Source organism: Anopheles stephensi, chromosome 2, assembly GCF_013141755.1.
Source record: "Anopheles stephensi strain Indian chromosome 2, UCI_ANSTEP_V1.0, whole genome shotgun sequence".
NCBI classification, from domain to species: Eukaryota; Metazoa; Arthropoda; class Insecta; order Diptera; family Culicidae; genus Anopheles; species Anopheles stephensi.
Genome location: NC_050202.1, coordinates 59,502,885 through 59,525,132, shown reverse-complemented (window position 1 = coordinate 59,525,132; position 22,248 = coordinate 59,502,885). Strand labels below are relative to the sequence as shown.

Below are 22,248 nucleotides of genomic sequence, written 5' to 3'. Positions count from 1 at the left end.
GAATTGAGAGAGAAATTACACTGAGAATCGAGAGAGAAATGACAGAGAAATGCGGGAGAAATGAGAGAGAGAGTCGAACAGAAATCTTAAAAAATTGAAGGAGAATTTAAAGAGAAATTAGAGAAAAAATCGAGAAAATCGAGAGAGAAATAAGAGAGAAAAGAGAAGAAATCGAGAAAGAATCGAGAGAGGAATGCCAGAGAATCGAGAGAGAAATGAGAGAGAATCGAGAGAACAATGAGAGAAAATCGAGAAAGCAATGAGAGAGAATCGAGAGACAAATGAGAGAGTTGAGAAAGAATTGAAAGAGAGATGAGAACGAATCGAGAGAGAAATGAGATTTAATCGAGAGAGAAAAAAGAGTGAATTGAAAGAGAAAAGTGCGTCGAAACGAGCGTGCATCGAAAGAGAAATGAGAGAGAAATGAGATAACTATGAGAGAGAACCAAGAGAGAAATTAAAGATAATCGAGAAAAAAACGAGTGAGAAATGAGAAAGAAATGAGAGAGAATCAAGAGAGAATGGAAAGAGAATAGAGCGAGAAATAAGAGAAAATCGAAATAGAAACTGGAGAAAGTAGAGAAAGAAATAAGAGAGAATCTATAGAATAGAGAAACAAACGAGAGTGAAGCGACAGAGAAATAATAGCGAATTGGGAGAGAAATGAGTGTGAATCAAGAAAGATATGAGAGAGAATCGAGAGGAAAATGCCAGAGAAAATGCCAGATAGAAATGAGAAAAAATGACAAAGAGTTGGAAGGTAGTCGAGAGAGAAAGGAGAGACATCGAGAGAATAATAAGAGAGAGATGATAGATACTCGTGAGAGAAATGAGAGAAAATCTAGAGAGAAGTGAGAGCGAATCGCGAGAGAATTGCAAGAGAAAAGAGGAAATCGAGAGAGAAATGAGAGAGAATTCTATCTCGATTCGCTCTCATTTCTCACTCATTTCTTTCTCGATTCTCTCTCAATTCTTTCCTGATTCTCTCTTATTTCTCTCTCATTTCTCGTTCAATTCTCTGTTGTGCTTTTTCTTTGGCCTGATGGCCTCTTAAGATCATTCCTACCATTTCTGACATACTAGGCTTAATGATACCACGGAGTTTGCTAGCCTATCTTCACTACGGAGGAACGATCCGGATAGGATTTGAACCCTGGTCCTGCCGTCATTCCTCTCTCGATTCTCTCTCTGTGTAAACTCTGTATTGCAGAAGCTTGAAATCCAGTTCTATAACTTTTTTGCCCATAACTGCTGCATTATACTCTCCACTCAACCAAAAAAGCATTAGTTTGGCCTTCTAGGCTTGAAGTTTAAAAGTAAAAAAGGGTTTGTTTCCTTCCAACAAACAAGGCTTAGTGCTTTACAGACAGTCAACAAATGAAGTTTATTTTTTATTCCGTGGTTTATCCTCAACAATACATTATTATTAAGATTACGATTCGTGGAATCTGGTCTCGGTACGTGGTACGTGCCGAACACACGCCGTAGATGCACGTACACTAGAGTGGTGCAAACACTCTATACAGCACGACTACGCTACAAATAAATTACTGACTTGGCAGACGACGGACTGACTGCTGACTGCGGGTCTTCTTCAACAAACGAGTTTAACGATGGACGCATCACAAAACGAAAAGAAACACAAACGGAGCATATTCGAACACGGCATCCTCGGTACGCCCCCTTACTTTGCCTTGCCCTGGTTAGCGACGGACTCGATCGCTTTGCGGACCGTCTCCTCGTCGCCCAGGAACTTCATCGACACGACCGGCTTCAGGTTTTCGTCCAGCTCGTACACGAACGGAATACCGGTGGGAAGGTTCAGGCCCATGATCGCCTCGTCCGTCATCTGGTCCAGATGCTTCACGATACCGCGCAGACTGTTACCGTGCGCCGCGATGATGATGTTCTTGCCCTCCTTCAGCTGCGGAATGATAACGTCGTTCCAGTACGGCAGCGTACGGGCGATGGTCAGCTTCAGCGATTCCGCCATCGGGAATTCGTTCGGCTTCGGGTCGTCCTTGTACCGTTCGTCCTTCACGATCGCATTGTAGTACGCGTGGTCCGGTTCCATGTTCGGCGGCGGCACATCGAAGCTACGGCGCCAAATCAGCACCTGATCCTCACCGTACTTGGCGGCCGTTTCGGATTTGTTCAATCCGGTCAGCCCACCGTAGTGGCGCTCGTTCAGCCGCCAGGTCTTCTGGATCGGAATGGCCGTCTGACCCGACTCCTTCAGGATCGAATCGAGCGTAACCTGGGCACGGGTTAGCAGGGACGTGTGGGCAATGTCGAACTTGAGGCCTGCCTCCTTCACAGCCTTTCCGGCGGCCAGGGCTTCTTCCTTGCCTAAAACGAGCGGAGCAGCAGGAGCAATATTACAGCACAGTTACATCACAACAAACAGGCAGGCCCGTACGTACCCTTGTCGCTGAGGTTAGCATCGAACCAGCCGCAGAACAGATTTTTCTGGTTCCATTCCGATTCACCATGGCGAACCATCACGATACGGTACTTTCCAGCCATCTTTCTTAGAAGCGAGATTTTTCACTTGTTTCGTGAAGCTTGGTCTCCGTCAGGATACGAATAGCACCACAAATGCTGTAGGAGTGCAGGAGCAAACTTGGTTCCGAAACGACGACCTTTTGCCTTTTGCTGAAGGTCACCAAATTTAGCAGCGCCCAACTGTCAGCCGACATTTGACATTTGGTTTGTTTACAAAGAAGCTCAGTGCAAAAGACGGTCGCGTGGAAGACGAACGCTCTGTTTATGCATTTCGCGGAATAATTCACTAAAAAGCTAAACCACAAACAAAAAAGAGTATTTTTACGTACGTATTAAAAGTAAAACCACGTCGAATGCATATAACTTTCGATTTACCCACAAAGTGGCCCACAGCGCGTTTGTTGTGGTTTTCCATGAACGTTCATGTCGCGTCATGTCGATGACAGTTTTCAAATTTTTTGGCGCCTTCTTCATTGTTTCTCTGCAGACCGCATACAGCAGCAGCCGCCGCCGAAAGCAACAGCATTGTGGTGCGCTAACATCGAGAAAAAGCAAAGTTTTTGTGCTATTCATTAGATTGCGGAGCAATATTATTCGGTTTTCCAGTTGCATGTGAAGCAAACGAAGCGGCTGTGTTTGTATTTTCAAGGCGTGTACTGTGACATCACCAGGCACAGGATGAGTTCTCACGAATTGACTGTCGGATTCCTTACGGTAGGGCTTCGTTTGTGTATAAAAAATCTGCCGCCACCAATCACCCATTCACGGACCGTTATTTTTCTCCCGCAGGAAGTAATGCAGGGCAATGAGCTACAAAACCCGGTGGTACAGATCCTTGGCTCGAAGCGCATCGCTGGCAGCGGCGAACAGTCCGAGCGCTTCCGTTTGCTCATATCGGACGGGAAGTCACTGTACAGCTTCGCTATGCTTGCCACGCAGCTGAATGATCTGCAGAAGCAGGACAAACTGCCCCAGTACACCATCATCCGGATCGATCGCTACACCACCTCGGTCGTGAACCGGGACGAGAAGGGTGAAAAGCGGGTACTGATCATCGTGGAACTGACCGTACTGAAGGAGGGCAGTTTGGTGGGTGAAAAGATCGGTAATCCACAGCCCATTACGGACACCCCGTCACAAGCGGCGGCAAACAGCGGCCCTTCCATGGGAGCATCGCGTCCGCTGAGCACCAACGGTGGTACGATTAGCAACGGTTCGTCCTACAGCAGTGCGAACCGCTCCATGTCCGGCACGTCGTCGAGTTCCGGCCCGGCCGGTTCGATAAGCGACTCCCTTACGCATCCCATATCTTCGCTCAGCCCGTACCAAAACAAGTGGGTCATAAAGGCACGCGTCATGTCCAAGTCGGGCATCCGCACCTGGAGCAATGCGAAGGGCGAAGGGAAGCTGTTCAGCATGGACGTGATGGACGAGTCGGGTGAGATACGGGTGACCGCGTTCAAGGAGCAGTGCGACCGGTACTACGACATGATCGAGGTCGACAAGGTGTACTTCATCTCGAAGTGCCAGCTGAAGCCGGCCAACAAGCAGTACTCGAGCCTGAAGAACGACTACGAGATGACGATGACGAACGATACGATCGTGCAGGAGTGCAAGGACGCGGACGGCTCGATGCCCGAGATTCAGTACAACTTTGTGCCGATATCGCAGATCGCCAACACGGAACCGAACGCGATGGTGGACGTGATCGGTATGTGCAAGGAAGCGGGCGAGGTGATGCAGTTCACCGCGCGCACATCCGGCCGGGAGCTGCGGAAGCGCGAGATTACGCTGGTCGATTCGAGTGCCGCGTCCGTGCAGCTGACGCTGTGGGGTGACGATGCCCAGAACTTCCCCACCAAGGCGAACCCGGTCGTGCTGCTGAAGGGTGCCCGGGTGAGCGAGTTTGGCGGTGGCAAAACGCTCAGCCTGATCGGTGGCACCGTGATGAAGCTCAATCCGGACATTGAGATGGCGCACAAGGTGCGCGGATGGTTCGAGAACGGTGGAAGCGAGGCGTCGATCAGCAGCGTGTCGGCCCGTACCGGCGCTGGTGCAGCCGGTCTCACCACCGAGTGGCTCTCGTTCCAGGAGGCAAAGGACCGGAACCTTGGTTCGGGCGACAAGCCCGACTACTTCCAGGTGAAGGCAATGGTGCACACGATCAAATCGGCCAACGCCGTGTACAAGGCGTGCCCGCAGGCGGACTGCAACAAGAAGGTGATCGATCAGGAGAATGGGCAGTACCGGTGCGAGAAATGTAACGCCGAGTTTCCCAACTTCAAATACCGGCTGCTGGTGAACGTAAGTCGAGGGCCGCTCGGACGTTCGATTGAATCTAACTTTTAACTATGCTGTCCCCTTTCTCCCTCCGCCAGATGCTCATTGGCGACTGGACCTCGAATCGCTGGGTGACGGTGTTTACCGAGCTGGCCGAGGAGATGCTGGGCAAAACGTCACAGGAGATCGGTAGCAGCCTCGAGTACCAGAAGGAGGAGGCGGAAAAGTTGTTCACCTCGATCAGCTTCAAGTCGTTCGTGTTTAAGCTGCGCACCAAGGTGGAGTACTACGGCGAGCAGCCACGGAACAAAACGTCGGCCGTCAGTGCGGCCCCCGTCAACCACAAGGAGTACAATGCGCTGCTGATCAAAAGCATCCAGGAGCTGACCGGCGTGGGAAAGAACTAACGCAACGATCGCGCACGCGCATGGTTTTGATGTATGAATTCCATTTAAAATGATATGTTTTCTCTCTTTCCTCTGCAAAGCATTAAGCACACACATGTAATAAAAGGCAAGCGCCATCGCTCGCGCTACTCATCATAAGTCATTGTTGAGTATGAACCGGTTTCCCTCCGACTGTGCGCCAACGTACCGGTAACGGCACCGTCCGTACGCTCCGCGATGATCGCCGACCTCGCGCAACGTTTCCGGCAGCGGGCTGTAGACCGGTGCCGTTTTCCGGCGCAGCCCCAGCCCACTGCTGACGGTCGTGTAGAGATGCTTCAGGGTGTTGCTTTTGCGGGCGGTTTGACGCTGCTGCTGCTTGGCCGTGCCGGACACGGCGTTCGGATCGTTGTCCAGCGTTTCGCCGTAGTTCTCCAGCTGGCAGCGCACAAAGTCGCGCTCCATCTTCTTCACCCGCTGGCCGTCTAGGATGCGCAGCTTGGGCAGGTGTCGGATGATGTACAGTCTGTGGCGATCGAGCGAAAAAAACGGGTCCGTCAGCTCCGTGGATTCGGCATCGTGGATGATGATTCCGTACAGCCTTACCTATACTTCTGGTAGTCGTACTCGGTGTACTTCAGGTTGAGCAGATGGCACGGGCAGGCCGGATTGCCGAGCAGGCTCAGATATTCAAGCTCCGGAAAGCACAGCGAAAGCTTCGTCAGCAGTAGATCCAAATTTTTGAACTACAACCAAACAGGACAGAATTGGCGAGAATGGCACACTGCAGTAGGTACGACCAAGCGTTGCAATTGCAATTGCCGGACCGGGATGTCCCTATCGGAACTGCGCGTACGGTGCGATAGCCTTTGCCTTACGCGGCCACCGTGTCGCTTATCACAACCGAACACCTCTTACCTTGTTGTTGTTCAGCGAAAGCAGCTTCACATTGTTGAGCTGTGCGGGGAAGATAATCTCGTCCGTGAGGTAGTTATTGTCCAGCACAAGCTCCACCAGAAACGGGAACCGTTCCAGCGCATCGAAGGCCGACAGCTTGTTGTGGCTCAGATCGAGATGCAGCACCCGATCGGCGTACATCGTCACTATCGCTTCCGGCAGGCGGTACGTTTTCTGATCGAAGTATATGAGCTACGGGAGGAAGGGATTTTTTTTTTCTTACAAATTCTCGCACGAGCACGAATCGTTCCGTGCCTTACCTTTTCCTCCTGCGCGATGTACATGATCTTGTTCCAGTTGATGGCTTCCATCTTTCTCTTGAGCGCACCGTAATCCCCACTGTACTTCCGCTTGAGCGTTGGATTTCCGACTGCAATCTCGAGCTGCGTTAGTAACATTGGCACGACAGTAGGGGACGGGGGCCGGTGAACCACAGATTTCCACCGAGTTGACAGTGCAGGCTGCTGCCCAACGCACCACGGGAATGGCCCGGGAAGCTAATCGGAAGTACGGCACGGCAAACAAAAGCACCACCACCACCGAGCAACAGGGTGTCCTTCGTCCGGTTGTGAAATGATCGGGCGCACTATTCTTGTCCGGCTGGTATCGGTAGCGATGGCAGCACTGCACACAGCGAACACGGGACTAGTATTTGCACTACCGTTGCATCGCTCGGAACCTGGCTGTTGAAGCGGCAGAGATGATCACCATTGGGCTGATCGGGCGAGATACGGCTGAGAATGGGCGGTCGATTACACTTGTCCCCGTCGGGTGCCACACGCACAGTCTTCGGCTCCGCTAGCTAGCCTTATTTGCCTACACGCTTAACGATGCTGTGTGTGTGTGTGTGTGTCCTTCTTATCAGCAAACTCAGCACGGTCTGACGGGCTTCTTGAGATTCGTTGCGGCTTCGCTTAAGCTCCGGTAGGGGATCGTCGCTAGCAGCCAGAAGGGGTTGCCCCATTCCCGTCCCGACGGCCCACAACAATGTGTCTTTTGGCTGGGTTGTGCCGGTCGCTTATTCATCTAACCTTCTCGAGCCATCACAATCAAGATCTCTCCCCTATTGGGCACTTGGGATTTCGTCGCCACCGGTGTGTTGTTGTTTGTTGGCGCGGGATGTTCGCTTGCAGTGTTGCGGCCGGCCTCCTTATCAGTGGCCAACGCTTTTTTTTTTATTGCTTTAAACAGCACTTTTTTCGCTTGTGGCGTACGCGCACGGTTGCTTGATCGCCGGCTTCGTCAGACCTGCGTTAATCGTACCTTGTCGCGAGTGAGTAAACTACAGCACGACAGGAAACCCCTGGAACGTTCCGAGCATGGGGCACGCAGCGAGCGTTTCGCTTCATTCGTCACTTGAAGTGATTCCTTCGTGTGTTTTTGCAGCTCCTTTTTCCTTGTTCCTCCATGTTAGAAAGGTCGCCCCGACCGAATGTTTGTTGTGTGTGGCGGCACCGCTACCGTGTTCTGTACGGCGGACCAGTGGTCGGCAATCTTTGACCGTGCGGAACAACTTCTTGCAAGTGCCAATGGCCTGGGCAAGCTTGCTTAGAACTAGATTTTAGAACGAGTTCTCGGTGGTTTTGCAGACTTTTCCTTCTCCAAACCGTGCAAGGGCACCTTATCCCGGTGGAGCTATGAATGAGCGCGTGCCAGCGTTCTTCCATCTCTCTGCCTTGCCTGCTATCGTTGACCACTGCCACGATGTTGTTTGTGGTCCTGGATCATCCGAGATATTCCGCCTATGCCATACCAAACCCCTCTATCATCGCACTCATTCATTCATCCAGTCATTCATCATCATGACTTACAACCAATAGACCTCAGGTAGGCATCATCGTCGCTAACCCAAGCAGATCTCGAATAGAACCGTTAGGCGATCTACTGATGTTCCGAATTGCGTCCCCCGATGAGGCGGATCGAGCAGCTCTTACCCTAGACAGCACCATGTCGTGGAATCGGAGGCCGCTGCCACATGCTTTGGAGTCGACCAGTCCCATACGCTGCAGATGCGCGCCCAATACGAAATGGTTAGACCTAGGCCTAGACATCATACGAATGAACGCACGATCTCCCGAGCTGCCATGGGACCAGGGCTTGGGGAGTGATCGAACATAAAAACCTTCCAAGCTCATCAGACTGTGGATCACGCATGTGCTCGAGAGGTAAAGACCCTTCCAAAGTGCCCTTTTGGGGCAATTGGTCTGCCCTTTCATTGCCTAAAACATGTTTTGCACATTAATCGACACGAAACTACCTATAAAACACGTCGCTGAGTGATGAGGCCTTCAAACCGTTTCCAGGACACGTGGTTCGGAGTTGAATCCGACAGGCTCTTCCCGTTGGATGGATCTGGCATCCTCATCACGTGTCCTAAACATCGTGACTGGCCTTCCAGTCTTCGCAGGAGTTTATGGAGCCCACAGTAGCCTATAGGCTCTGAATATCACTGCTTCGGATATTATATAAAGTAAGGATCGTACTAAAGACGCAGCGTAGCTCATAAATACAGTTTCTTCATATTTTTGTTCAAAAGAACCATCTGAAAGTTGCTGGCAAATTCCACACAGCTATTCAAATACTTACGTTTGCTAACCACTGCCGTAGACTACAGCTAGTCCGGGGTCCCCCCGGGTTGTGGTTTTGTGTAATATGATACCTCAGGGCGCATTCGGTCCCTGCACCGACCGGCAACCGGGAAACTGGCTCGGAGAAAACGGTACAGAATTGCAAACCTTTCGGTCAACAACTGCACCACAGAAGCACGTCACAGATTGATAATGTCGTCCGGTTCAATCTTGGGCGTTGCTAGCCCCAGTCAGCAGACGATGATCGGTTGATAAGGTCGTAGTAGGCGCTGCCTAGCAATAGCCGGGTGATGATTTGGCAAAAGCGAAAGTGGCAACAACAACAGCATCCGTAACGTCCGTGACGCGGAATTTCTGCGGACGGGAAAATTGTCCCCCTTCACGTAAGAACCCTGTTTTTTTTCAATCCATTATCCTATGTGTTTCAAACTTCTTTCTTTATTCTTCCTCTCTTTAGAAATGATTTTAAAAATCTACTTTAAATGTGAGTACTTTTTAATGGTGGAACAGTCGCAGATTTGTGTGGACCATCACGATACCGTGCTCGTTGCATGCGTCGATCACACCCGCATCGTTGGTCGAACCGGCCGGGCTCGCAATGTACGACACGCCGCTCAGCTTCGCCCGATCCACATTGTCCCGGAAGGGGAAGAACGCATCCGAGCCGAGCGAAACGCCCGTCAGCTGTCGGGTCCACTGCTCCTTATCGGTCGCCGTCAGCGGTGCCGGTACCGTCTCCAGCATCGCTTCGAACTGCGCCACCGGCATATCCTTACCGACCGTCCCATTGACGTAGTTGTCGATGGCGTTCGAAATTTCCGCCCGCTTTACACCCTTCCGGAACTGCATGCCGGTAACGCGCGGATGCTGCCGCAGCCACCAATTGTCGGCCTTATCACCCGCCAGTCGGGTACAGTGGATGCGCGACTGCTGACCGGCCCCAATGCCCACCACCTGTCCGTCCTTGGCGTAGCACACGGAATTGCTCTGCGTGTACTTGAGCGCGATCGTGGCCACGATCAGATCGCGCACTGCACCCTCCGGCAGTGCTTTGTTCTTCGTGACGACGTTCGTAAACAGTGCCTTGTTAATGTCCGCATCGTTACGGCGCTGTTCGAGCTGCAGTCCGAACAGGGTTTTGCGCTCGACCGGACCCGGTTCGTACGTGGGATCGATCTGCAGCACACAGTACGAGCCGTTCTTCTTTTTGCGCAGCACCTCGAGCGCTTCCTCCGTGTAGCCCGGTGCGATGATACCGTCCGACACTTCGCGCGAGATAATTTTGGCCGTGGCCAGATCGCACGTATCGGACAGCGCGACAAAGTCACCGAACGACGACATACGGTCGGCACCGCGGGCCCGCGCATAGGCCGTGGCGAGCGGCGTTAGACTGTCGTAAATATCGTCCACCATGCAGAGTTTGGCCTGGTCGAGGGTGAGCGGCACACCGACCGCGGCACCGGCCGGTGACACGTGCTTGAAGCTGGTAGCGGCCGGTAGCCCGAGCGCTCGCTTCAGCTCCCGCACCAGCTGCCAACCGTTCAGTGCGTCGCACAGATTGATAAAGCCCGGTGCCGCATTAACCACCTTCAGCGGCAACCGTTCCAGCATGGTGAAGATCTGGGCCGGTTTCTGGTGCGGGTTCATGCCGTAGCGCAGGTTCAGCTGCGACACACCGGCCGAGTACTGCTTGCGGAAGTAGTCCGAAATGATCGCATCGTATTCGGCGGTGTGTGTGAACGCTTTCAGCGCCAACACCTGCCGCGTGGCCGGTGTCGTATCTCCGTGCTGCCGGATCTCATCCAACACCTTCCCGTAATCCTTCGGATCGCACAGCACCGTAACACGCTGATGATTTTTGGCCGCAGCGCGCAGCAACGTCACTCCACCGATGTCGATGTTTTCCACCGCATCCGCAATCGTCACATCCGGCTTGGAGATGGTTAACCCGAACGGGTACAGATTGCACACGACGATCTGCGCTAGCTCGTAGCTTTGCTGACGCATGTCCCGCTGGTCGGATTCGGTCATACGCGCCAAAATACCGGCATGCACGGCGGGGTGCAGGGTTTTCACCCGGCCGCCCAGCATCTCGGGCGCTCCGGTAATGTCGGAAACATCACGCACCGGCAGACCTTGGTCACGGATCGCTTTCGCGGTGCCACCGCTAGCCACCAGCTTCAGGCCGAGCTCGTTCAACCCCTTGGCAAACTCCACCAGCCCGGACTTGTCCGACACACTTACGAGCGCTGGGTGAATTGAGTTAAATTAGTGTCAGTCGATCGAGCCGAATGGGAGACAGCAACAAACAATCACACTTACCAATCTTTCCACTAGCCATGGTGGTTGTGGTGGTGCTGTTCCGTCGTTTCAAACCTTTCACTACCGAAGTCACGCGTAGACTGTTCTCCAAGGGCCACAAACGGAGCGCTAGAAAATGAATCGAAAGCACCGTACAGAACGCGATCGATAGCATATGATCCGGGGGCTGTACAATAACAACAAACATTCCTCGGGGCGCTGATAAGGCGCCCTCGTTGTTGTGGGGTGTTAAGGGCAGGGGGGAAGGTGTAAAGGGAGACTTCGTTACCAACGGAGTCTTTCCGTCCTTGCCGGAGGAAAGAGCGAGAGCAGGTGGTGCCAATCCATCACTCCTGCGGAGAGGCTAGTTCCGCAGGCGATAGTGCCGATACGGTGATAGAATGCTAGCGGAACCGCCTCACGGAAGGTCAATTTTGGAGGTTAGGGATTGTTTGTTGTAAAAACACACACACACACAGCGGATCACGCTTTTCTCAACAAACAAGGACGTACTACTTACACAGATCACCCGATCTCTACCGGCTTTGGGGCTTATCGTTTTACTCACTCGTTTCAGATGGCTTTTTTAATGGAAGATCACACACGATAAATGCAAAGGATAGGCTCACCAGAATGGTCGGCAAATTAGGAAAAAAAACCACACACACGACTTGCTACTCACACCATCCGGCAAAGAATGCAACGGAAGAACGTCTCCAGCACATGGATCCAGGCGGGCGCCAGAATTGATTGGAGCTTGGAGAGGTTAATTTACGTTTGTTAAGAGGCTGCACGATGATCGATGGTGACGAATTAGAGAAGGTACAGGATGGCATTCGCTATCGCCATCTCTTTCTATTCCGCACGGGATCACTCATTTTACGCGCGAGCGCTCGCGTTGGGTTGTTTAGTGTGGTAGTGAGATGAATTTGAAACCGGCCGGACGATAAAGAATCTCGACAACAAAGGGCCCACATACGTACAACATAACACGCACATTGTGTTCTGAATACCGGTTTTTGGTTTTTTTGTTTTGTTGGCTCACAATTAAATTATGTTCCTTCGGCGCTTGACAGTATGCAACCACGTGGTGTTGCTTGCGGAAAGGGAATGGTTGCTAAGGTAACGCACGTGAAATGAATCGTTGCTGTTTGTTGAACAGTATTGTAAATTACACTCCGAGTTTCTATTTCACCTGAGGAAGCATCTAACAGGAACGAAGTTAGGGCTGTATGTCCTCTCCCAAGTTATTTTCTAAGCCAACCACACGAACACCAACGAACGTGATTGACCCAAGATGAGACGCAGTTATGGTGTTAATTCGTCTACCAGAAGGTCCACCGATTTTAAGGACATCTCTAGAAAGCCTTTTCGCTATAAAAAAAATCCACTTGGGAGAGCCCTGTACAATTGGCCCTTAACCTGTAAAAAAAAGTTTATCAAGAATTGTTACATTTTTGACGATAGTTTTATTTACGCTTGTCTCGCTTCTCGGTTGTTGTTTTATCAATACACTATTACTCGCTTGTAAGATTTGTTGTTCGTGGGAATCGCAAAAACAAAAGATGGGAAATATCTTTCAATAGTCTTTTGTCCATATACACACACACGCACAGATACACTTTCGAACGTAAATGCAGTGCAGATTTGAATTGCACTTTTCATCGTACGAAAGCAAACATTGAGGAAAAACTAATGGAGGGAAGCAACGGGGAACTAGTTACACTTAAACGTAATATAGTAAGGAGTGTTTACGACTTTCGCCAGTGTTCGTTTGCTTTGCCTGTTTTCGGGCACCTCTCTACCTATGGACAATAAAATTTGTCCCACTGACCATATCATCGGCTAGCTGCATCGCTGTGGTGCCCGATTTGAACGTGTTGTGTTGTTTCATATCAGTCCTTCATAGTCCTTTGCCCTGCGCTACCACTAGAATCCTTACATTACAGTTCACACGCACTCACACACATACTCATGCGCCTTTGTATCACTTACATACAATAGAATACACCCATACCCAGCCATACAATCATCTCAGTCATGCAAAACGATGCGGCGCAGTTCCGGTTTCGGGTCCGGAGGCTTCTTCCGATTTACAGCTCGTCATGCTCTTCGCCGTCCGCATCGATCGCTTCCTCTTCCTCGTCTCCACCCGCGCCCGCCTCGTCCGCCGGTTCGTCCACAAACTCCTCCTGCTCGGGTTTCTCGTCCAGCGAAACACCCAGCGTTTGGCGCATCATACGCTCGATACTGTCGGCAAAGTCGGCCGTTTCCGGCAGCTGGAAGCCCGATCGCAGCGTGGCCGTGTTGAACATCAGCACCGCCATATCCTTCGCCACCAGATCGTCCGTATCGACCTCGACGCGGCGCAGCAGCTCACGCATCAGCGGATGGCGCGGATTGATTTCGAGCGTTTTCTTCTGGTTCAGATAGTAGTGGCGCTGCGGATCGTCCGTTTTCTGGTGCGCATTGGCCAGTGCCAACCGTTCCATGTTGCCGGTCCAGCCAAACATCGAGGCGACCAGTGCACAGGGGGAATTGGCCAATCGTTCCGACAGCTGAGCCTTGGCAATTTTGTCCTTGAGCGCCACATCGTTCAACCACTTGAGCAGGGGTTCGTACTCGGTCTTCAGCTCTTCGAACCGTGCCTTCGATTCTTCCGATTCGTTCAGCGTGAAGCCTTCCTTGGCGACGTTCTGGAACCGCTTGCCGTCAAACTCGGGCAGTGCCGAGATGCTGTACTCATCGACGGCTTCCACCAGGAACAGGACTTCGTAGCCGCGCGACAGAAGCCGCTCCACGAACGGAGACTTTTCAATCTCGGCACGGTTCGGACCGGCGATGAAGTAGATGTTGTCCTGCTTGGGCTTCATGCGTGCGACATAGTCGGACAGGCTGGTGTACTCCTTGTTCTTGGTCGAGGACGACTGGAAGCGGAGCAGCTTGGCCAGCCGGGACCGGTTGCTGGGGTCCTCCATGATGCCGAGCTTGATGTTGGTGGAGTACTCCTTCCAGAACTTCTCGTACTGCTCCTTGTCGATCTTCTTGATCATGTCGAGCGCCTTGCGGACCAGCTTCTTCTTGATCACCTTGATCAGTTTGTGCTGCTGGAGCGTTTCACGCGACACGTTCAGCGGGAGATCGTCGGAATCGACCACACCGCGGATAAAGTTCAGATAGTTGGGCATCATGTCGTTGAACTCGTCCGTAATGAACACGCGGCGCACGTACAGCTTGATGTTGTCCGCCTTCGTGCCGTACTTGTTGAAGCTTTCGGACGGTTGTACCTTCGGCACGTACAGCAGCGACTTGAACGTCACCTCTCCTTCCGCGATGAAGTGCGTTTGCGTGAGCGGTTCCGAGGTGTCCTTCGTGAGGCTCTTGTAGAACTCGGTGTACTCTTCCTCCGTCACTTCGCTCACCTTGCGCGTCCAGATCGGTTTGCTGTCGTTCATGATCTCCCAGTTCCAGACCGTCTTCTTCACCTTCTTCGTCTTCGGCTTGTCGCTGTCGGTCGGCTCCTCCTCCTCGACCTTCACGTCCTCCTCCTCGTCCGTGCTGTCCTCCTTCGCATCGACCGGCTTCTCGGTGGTTTCCTCCTCGACGGCCACCTCCTCCTCCACCTCCTTGCTCGTCCACATGTAGATCGGGAAGTTGATGAACTGCGAGTACTTCTTGATCAGCTGCTTGACCGTGTCGTCCTCCAGGAAGTCGAGCGCTTCCTCCTTCAGGTGCAGCGAGATCTGGGAACCACGCTCCAGCGTGTTGCCGCGCGGATCCTCCACAATGCTAAAGCTGGCCGCATCCGACTCCCAAATGTACTGGTGGTCGTCGTTGTGCTTCGTCGTCACCACGACACGGTCCGCGACGAGGAACGCCGAATAGAAACCGACACCGAACTGGCCAATCATGTCGTTCACGTCCTGCCCGTCCGCCTTGTCCTTCTCCTGCATCTTGGACAGGAAGTCGGCCGTGCCGGATTTGGCGATCGTGCCCAAATTGTTCACCAGATCCTGCTTCGTCATACCGATACCGGTGTCGATGATGTGCAGCACCTTGCCCTCCTTGTCGGCCTTAATCTTCACCTCCAGATTGCGGTTGCTGTCCAGCACGGACGGATCGGTGAGCGACAGCAGGCGAATCTTGTCCAGCGCGTCCGACGCGTTCGAGATCAACTCACGCAGGAAGATTTCCTTGTTGCGGTACAGCGAGTTAATGATGAGCTTCATCATGCGGTTCACCTCCGCCTGGAACGTGAACTTTTCCGACTTTTCCCGCAGCTCCTTCATCTGGGCCACGTTCAGACCGTCCAGCTTGATCGCTTCCTCCTCCCGCTTGACCGCCTCCGCATCGGTTCGCGAACCTTCCTTCGAGGCACCGAGATTGTTGTCCACCATTGGCAGTGTGTCGTCGTCATCGTTATCGGCTTCCGCACGCACATGATGAATTCCTGCAAATTGGATTGGGAATTCCCCATGTAGATGAACCACGTCAACACGAACGAAGAGGAGGATATGGATGGCGCCGGGGCTTGGGAGATTGTGACATCTCGAAGGTTCCATTTGGCCACGTACACCACCCCCCTGATGGCGATGAAACGGTGTAGCATCGCGTACACTTACCCGAAACTAGGAACACACCCAGTACTAGAAGTAGCAAGTACTTCATAGTGGCACCGTTTTACAGACACAACTTTATAGAACACAATCACACCCACCGCGTATCGACAGAGAATGGAAAATCGCTGTCGGCAAAGGAAGTACGAGAGTCACGGATCGGGCCGCTTACCTATCGACGGTTAACAAACGAATACACCGTGCGGTACGGAAAGCCGCTGTCAAATAAACCAGCAACCAAGCCGTCGGTCAAAGTCGAACCTACGGCAAAGGGTGCGTACCGTGCATCATGCCGCTCCGTTCATTCACACGCGTTGCTATGCATGACGTCACAGTGGCCGGTGCTTTTGCAGTGTTTCGTATGGAGCGACCTTCTTACGTGGTGCTTTCAAGAATATTTGGCGATCGCTGATTGGTCCAAATCAGGCTTCTAGCGATAGGGGTGCCTCTACAACGAGCAAGATGGAAGCGAGTCGGCGTTTTGCATATTTATCTCGTGAGGCGTGAATTTAATCCCTAATTGGAATACGCTCTAAGTTTATTTGTAATTGTAATTCGCTGCTGAGCAATACTTGAGCACACTTTTGACAATATTTAACACAACACATCTATTTAAAAAAACCCAAAAACAATGGAAATGCAATATGCACAAAATCAAACTTTATGCTCGTTTGGAAGTGACTTTTCGTTTCAACCTTAAATATGAAAGCGTCACTTAACTGCCGATTCGACCAAATGTCAACTGAAAAGCTCACTCGAAACGCTTAAGAAACGCTTAATTTCTGTTCCATTTTTTCAAATCCGTTTCACTCGAAAAAAGGGTGTGTAATTTGCATCATTTTCTCCAAATCAGGATACATTTTACGCTTTTAAAACTGTTATTCACTTCAAGGGTTTATATTTTTCTCAAACTTTTAAAAATAATTGCCAACGTAGAACCCCCCACAACCTGCTAGTTGTTAACGGCTCGGGCCCATTAACAGTCCGGGAACTTAATATCGGTTCCGTCCAAATTTCGCTCGGTCCACTCGTTAATCCGCCGCCTTATGTCCTCCGTCATCTCTTCCGCATTGCCCCGCACCTGCCCATTGCGTACGAATCCCTGTTCGCCCCCGTTCAGAATGCCGACCGTCTTTAGCTCCTCGCACGTGACCGATTTGTTGTGCCGGAAGTTCCGAATGTCCAGATGGGTGCACATGGTTTCGATCTGCTCGTCGGTGAACGCTTTACCCAGGAAGGAGGCCGTCTTCCGGATGGTATCGGGCAGATTCCGTTTCATGTCTTCGTAGTACATAAAGAGTACATTTTCACGGTCCTTCTCGGCCCAACCTTCCTTGATGTGGGCCCAGTACGGTGACCAGGGAGCTAAAAACGGATTAATTCATTCACACCAAAAAACATACGCGCGCGCACGGACAAACTTACTCAAATCCCGCTCGAAATAGTTGTAGAATGTTTCGAAATCACCAACGTATCCCTGGGTCCGGTACAGACGGTTCAGATGGTAGTAGGACACAACCACATCGGACGGGTTCCGGGCAACGTAGATGATCTGCGCAAGAGGGAGACACAAATTGCATCATTTGCATACCTTTTGCCACCTTTGTTGCGCCCACTTTCCCTACCTTCGCTTTCTTCTCAAACACACTCGGCGGCAGTAGCGAAATGGGCAGATGCGTCTTGATGTAGCGAGGAGTCTGCATTTCCGACAGCTTCACACCGACGGGTTGGGAGAGCTGCTCGATAAACTTCACGCTTTCCTCGTCGTGTTCGTTTTCCTTCAAAAATTCTGCCTTCACCTCATCGTGCACAAACAGGTGGAATCTGTGGTGATAAATAATGGTTAATTACTTTTTTTTGATAAACATGCTGCACTCATCTGCAAAACCATCTGCACGTACTCGAAAAAGGGAAATCGCTGCGTCAACGGTATGCTTTTGGCGGTGTCAAAGTCAAGCTCGTTGCATATCAACCAAACCATCTCCTGGGACCACGTTGTGCCCGATCGTGGATAGGTGACGATCTGCGGATAAGGATGCACTTTTTAACGGCTCTGCCTCTTTGTTTCGAACGCACTTCGACTACATCACATCAACACTTTCATTACCCACGTATCGTCTTCTCGGGCTTCGAACGAGTACAGATATTCCGCATACTGCTTAAAACGGGACGGGAAAAACCATCGCTTCTCACCCACTTGCACGAATCCGGTGCGTTCACCTAAAAAAAAAAGAGGGAAAATGTTTTAAACATCTCAACTCCGCGCGGAAAGCGTTAAGTACCATGGAAATCTTTCAGCAACTGTTCGTTCTGCTCAGGCTCCACAAAGTCTATACTGTACGGGAAAGACATCTCCTCCGCGGAAGCTGATTTAAACATCCACCGACAAGGAAAGCGAAAACGAAACTGAACTGAACGGGGCGCCGCTAACAACAATCATCACCGTCATTCGGCCAAAATATGCTGACCAGACAGAGGTGCACACCGGGGGGGGGGGCTCGCGATCACACTTTGGTACCGGGGAGAAAGTTTCTTGTTGACACAGTTCCGACCGAGCGAAGTTTTGGGTGCCGTTGGAAGTGTCCAACTTCAGGGAAAGAGAGAGCATTCCTACCACAAAATTATAATGCTCGTGTCTGTGGTATGGTTTTTATGCTATACCCCGCGAAAGATGAAATCGAATTGAATATTGGATGTACAGGGCGCACGATCGGATGCAGCTTCCGCCTATCATTCGACCGAAAAGCAATTTTTCTTGCGACCACACTGACTTCCGTTTCTTTTCTTTGTAGATTTGTTAAACGGAAAAAGGGCTTTTTTATGAAGGGGAAAGTGAATTGTAGAGGGAATGGATCTCTTTGCAACCTGAAGTACAATGCCGATTGAATTTTAGTTCAATCGAAAAATTGTACAAAAATACATTAAAACATAAAAAACTCCATATTGATCATCTGGATTCAAAAAGCACGTTTCCTTACAGCGGTTGTCGATGCGATACACCTTGCTACACCAACACAAACAACTCCATGCTTACAGCGGTACGTCACAACAGCTGACTGTCAAAATTACTCTGAGAAAAAAAAACACGCTCCAACCCGTAGTTATGCAAACTATTCCACGGTAGTGATTCGGTTCCGTTTTGCTGTGTTTCGGGCGGCCATGCAATCGAGGATGGTGCTGTGGTGCACGGTCCGCAAACTTTGCGTGCCGGGTGGTATCGTATCGGCTGGACTGTTCCCATTTATCGAAAACAATCATGATCAGATTAAAATCGACACCAAAACCGTACAGAGCATGTACGAGGAGGCGCCCGGTGATAAACAAACCGGCATGGAGCGGATACAAATGATGTTTTCGATTGAGTAAGTAAGCTCCCGCACCAAATACCTACCCGTGCTGGTAATCCCTTTCCTCGGACGCGTTTGCTTCCAGTGAATTCGGACGTGTTTCGAGCGAACTAAACTCCATCTATCAGGCCGGCTTTCTTGGCTTTCTGTTCGGCGCTTGCTACGGTGGGTTCGTTAATTCACGCGTCGCGTACATGAACTTTCTCGAGCGTAACCAGGCAACGGCGTTTCAGTCGAGCTTCGAGGCGAAGAAAAAACTGCAGGACCAGGTGACGCTTAACTTTGCCAAGGGTGCATTTCGATGGGGTTGGCGTTTGGCGCTCTTTACCACCAGCTACGTGTAAGTACCGGGGGTCCCCTTCATTGCTAGCCCGTTTGCATTTCCACTAACGTTTGCACCCTTCCCCAGTGGCATTCAGACGATGGTTTCGGTGTACCGTGGAAAGTCCTCGCTGTACGAGTACATGGCTGCCGGGAGCATCACCGGTGCAATGTACAAATTTAGCATGGGCCTTCGCGGGATGGCTTCCGGTGGGCTGGTAGGGCTGGTGCTCGGTGGGCTAGCCGGTGGCCTATCGCTGGGCATAATGCGTGCGACCGGTACCACGATGGAGGAGGTACGATTCTGGCAGTACAAATGGCACACGAACCGTGAACAGGTCATACGCGAATCGATTAAAACGCAAGCCGATGTGGAGGAGGAACCGCTGCTGAAGCATCACCACAGCAAGTTTGGCACCGCCAACATCGATCTCGAGGCGATCGAAGCGGAAAAGCGAAAAATTCAGCTAGCGGTCGAGCGGGAAACGCTCATGAAGAAGCTGGAACAGGAAGAACAGGCGGAAGCGAAGGCGGAAGTGAAGGCGGAAGTGAAGGCGAAATAGAAGGGGGGAAAATAGTAAAAAGCTACCAGCGTACGTGTTTTCTTTCTTCATGTAATGTAAAGAAAAACACCACTTGTTTTTTGGGATGAGAGGAGATAGTACAGAAGAAATATCAGAAGTAGAAGTTTATTTTCAAACGGAAAGAAGATACACGCACTCACGCAACAACAAAACAAAAAGATATTACCTTCTCGTCTCCAAATAAGGGCGCAAACGACAGTGGTGCCAGGGAAGGATGACGTGTTGTGTGATGTGTTTGTGTAAGGCGAAACAACAGAAGGTACGCCGGCCTACAAAGAAAAGCTCCCTTTTTCCCGGAGGGGGGAAAGATGTTTCCTTCCTTACAGCAGCTAACTTATTGTCTTCATGTCGGGCAAGGATTTGGATTTCATTAGCTTCTTTTTGGCTTGCTGCTGCTCGTGCTTAAGGCGTAGCTGAAGCAAAACGGCCGCACCGCACCCATCTGTGGTTGGGGGAAGGAGAAGGGTGAAGGTTTTTGGAAGGGAAAGGAAAAAGAAAATGGAAAACGGGATCATTCAAACGAGGCAAACGCTATAGCAACGGAAAGAAAGTAGTAGTATGTCATGGTTTTTTTCTTTACTGCATCCCCGGCGCATCGATCGAACGGTAACCACTGGCGGACAACGGTGTTAAGGTCACGCACACACACACACACACAACACGGGGTTGGGTTGAGACAATAAACTCAACGGTTACTTTTCGGTTTTATTAACGTACAACATAATAAAATTATTTAAAAAAAAATCTATCTACATATAGGTAAAGATGTGTGTGTGTGTGTCTGTGTGTGTTTGGATGTATGGATGTGTGGATGTGTTTTTGTAACTCTCTATTGCGGTTGAAACATTTTAAAACGCAAATCCAGATGAACGGATGTACGCACAATGAAAGGGATACAGCACAACACACACACACACACACACCTACACTACACTACTACCGAAATTAAAATGAAACGAAAATTTAACATAAAAACAAAAGCCGCGCTTTGCTTTACTTCTTTTCTTCTAACGACGACGAGCCTAACGATGATGAAAAGGTGGGTTAAGTTGGGGCGAAGGGGTGGAGGGGAACGAGAATGAAATGGGTTGAGAAGCGCATCCAAGGCGTATGAAGGGATGAATGAATGAGCCCCGTATGTAGGAGAAGCACCACGAAGATCTGTTGTGTTCAGGGGGTTCAAACTAAAATTGATATTGCTTCGTATTCTCCATTTGAGCATGTGTGTATGTAGATGATGGGTGTATGTTGAGTAGTGATGGGTGGGTCGACCCGAACCTACCAGGTCGGAGCCATCAGCAAGCGACCCGGAATCGTGCGGGCAGTTTTCCATGTTCCAATGAGTTCGGGTCGACCCGTGGGTGCAGCGAGTTCGGTCTAATCCATGGATCGTCCCGGAATCGCTACGAGTCGACCCGAATCCGTTGCACTCACGATGATCCGTGAAAAGAGTCGTATGACTCATGTATAGTGAGAAGGAAAATTGTTATAAAGCCTTCCAAAAGAAATGCATTCTGACAAAGTGAAAAGCTGTCCGATCAGCTCACGCGCTCCACCGACGACTACACGCCTTTTCCCCATTAAAAAGGAAACTTGTGTCAGAATGAATCCTGCTGGAAAAGCTGTGTCGTGTTAATGCGGTATCCGATCACACGGACCGGGACAGCTCTTATCACTCCCCGCCCGTAATTCCTTTACCATACTGGGTAAAATGTTCCAATGACTCACCCTGAGGACTCGCCGAAAAAAAATGAGTGTCTGAACGTTGGTCGATGGTTCGATTTGCTTTACCCTGCTTCCGAATTGATTCGTTACGCTTGCCGATATTAATTCTACCACGCAGCCTAATGCTGGCCGGCCGGTACTGTACACCATTCATTCAGCATTATTAAAAAATCTCTCAGTCACACCACTATATCACACGATATCTCTCTCTCTCTCTCTCTGTTTTAACGACCGGGTTTTGTTAGCTCGTCTCACGTCACCCTACCTACCCACTATCACGCAATTCGTACTTGCTTTCCATTAGAGTCCATAGGTGCCCTTACTACATATTACTGACAACCACATATACACATCATTAAACATTATCAAACAAGGCAAAAATTAAAACAAAAAAGGGGAAAGGAACAGGAGCTAGCAAAAAAAAACAAAAAAAAAACGGGGGGGAACACACACACATGGAACTAAGGACAAACAAAATTAAACGAAAAAACAAAACATTATGTACGAATAAATTTCACTTTATCACAAGTGTGCTTTTCTTGTATCACAGAAGAAGGAAACTAGGTTGTACAACGGGCGCGCGCAACTGCTGTAACCGGCCACTGGTATTCGTGGGCAAGGACAAACCATTTCCGAAC

At 50.6% G+C, this 22,248-nt stretch overlaps 7 protein-coding genes across 10 annotated transcripts; 2 read left to right on the top strand and 5 right to left on the bottom strand.

The window, feature by feature from the left end:
* Positions 1–1,358: 1,358 nt before the first annotated feature.
* LOC118506452 (phosphoglycerate mutase 2-like) lies at positions 1,359–2,679 on the bottom strand. The gene is made up of 2 exons (XM_036043591.1): positions 2,424–2,679; positions 1,359–2,349 (listed from the first exon to the last, which is right to left on the bottom strand). Exons 1-2 carry the CDS (start codon positions 2,524–2,526, stop codon positions 1,685–1,687), a joined length of 768 nt encoding a protein of 255 aa, XP_035899484.1. The 5' UTR covers positions 2,527–2,679; the 3' UTR covers positions 1,359–1,684.
* A 290-nt stretch (positions 2,680–2,969) lies between these two features.
* Positions 2,970–5,330, top strand: LOC118506450 (replication protein A 70 kDa DNA-binding subunit). Its single transcript, XM_036043589.1, has 3 exons — positions 2,970–3,219; positions 3,295–4,809; positions 4,884–5,330. Exons 1-3 carry the CDS (start codon positions 3,184–3,186, stop codon positions 5,190–5,192), a joined length of 1,860 nt encoding a protein of 619 aa, XP_035899482.1. The 5' UTR covers positions 2,970–3,183; the 3' UTR covers positions 5,193–5,330.
* Positions 5,217–7,566, bottom strand: LOC118506451 (leucine-rich melanocyte differentiation-associated protein-like). The gene is made up of 4 exons (XM_036043590.1): positions 6,389–7,566; positions 6,090–6,320; positions 5,778–5,917; positions 5,217–5,697 (listed from the first exon to the last, which is right to left on the bottom strand). The coding sequence occupies exons 1-4, from the start codon at positions 6,524–6,526 to the stop codon at positions 5,325–5,327; spliced, it is 882 nt and encodes a 293-aa protein (XP_035899483.1). The 5' UTR covers positions 6,527–7,566; the 3' UTR covers positions 5,217–5,324.
* A 1,565-nt stretch (positions 7,567–9,131) lies between these two features.
* LOC118506449 (bifunctional purine biosynthesis protein ATIC) lies at positions 9,132–11,949 on the bottom strand. 3 transcript variants are annotated; one of them, XM_036043588.1, is made up of 3 exons: positions 11,538–11,949; positions 11,039–11,146; positions 9,132–10,965 (listed from the first exon to the last, which is right to left on the bottom strand). In XM_036043588.1, the coding sequence occupies exons 2-3, from the start codon at positions 11,055–11,057 to the stop codon at positions 9,212–9,214; spliced, it is 1,773 nt and encodes a 590-aa protein (XP_035899481.1). In that variant the 5' UTR covers positions 11,058–11,146; positions 11,538–11,949; the 3' UTR covers positions 9,132–9,211. The 3 variants fall into 3 exon arrangements, with proteins under 3 accessions (XP_035899481.1, XP_035899480.1, XP_035899479.1); XM_036043587.1 differs by having other exon boundaries at positions 11,586–11,926; XM_036043586.1 differs by having other exon boundaries at positions 11,700–11,858.
* Positions 11,950–12,466: 517 nt separating this feature from the next.
* On the bottom strand, positions 12,467–15,860 carry LOC118506448 (endoplasmin). The gene is made up of 2 exons (XM_036043585.1): positions 15,640–15,860; positions 12,467–15,467 (listed from the first exon to the last, which is right to left on the bottom strand). The coding sequence occupies exons 1-2, from the start codon at positions 15,683–15,685 to the stop codon at positions 13,111–13,113; spliced, it is 2,403 nt and encodes an 800-aa protein (XP_035899478.1). The 5' UTR covers positions 15,686–15,860; the 3' UTR covers positions 12,467–13,110.
* Positions 15,861–16,525: 665 nt separating this feature from the next.
* LOC118506447 (luciferin sulfotransferase) lies at positions 16,526–18,306 on the bottom strand. 2 transcript variants are annotated; one of them, XM_036043583.1, is made up of 6 exons: positions 17,916–18,306; positions 17,741–17,853; positions 17,535–17,656; positions 17,259–17,457; positions 17,059–17,185; positions 16,526–16,998 (listed from the first exon to the last, which is right to left on the bottom strand). In XM_036043583.1, exons 1-6 carry the CDS (start codon positions 18,010–18,012, stop codon positions 16,610–16,612), a joined length of 1,047 nt encoding a protein of 348 aa, XP_035899476.1. In that variant the 5' UTR covers positions 18,013–18,306; the 3' UTR covers positions 16,526–16,609. The 2 variants fall into 2 exon arrangements, with proteins under 2 accessions (XP_035899476.1, XP_035899477.1); XM_036043584.1 differs by lacking the exon at positions 17,916–18,306 and having other exon boundaries at positions 17,745–17,781.
* Positions 18,307–18,692: 386 nt separating this feature from the next.
* LOC118506445 (RPII140-upstream gene protein) lies at positions 18,693–22,046 on the top strand. The gene is made up of 3 exons (XM_036043581.1): positions 18,693–18,995; positions 19,066–19,320; positions 19,390–22,046. Exons 1-3 carry the CDS (start codon positions 18,793–18,795, stop codon positions 19,862–19,864), a joined length of 933 nt encoding a protein of 310 aa, XP_035899474.1. The 5' UTR covers positions 18,693–18,792; the 3' UTR covers positions 19,865–22,046.
* Positions 22,047–22,248: the final 202 nt, after the last annotated feature.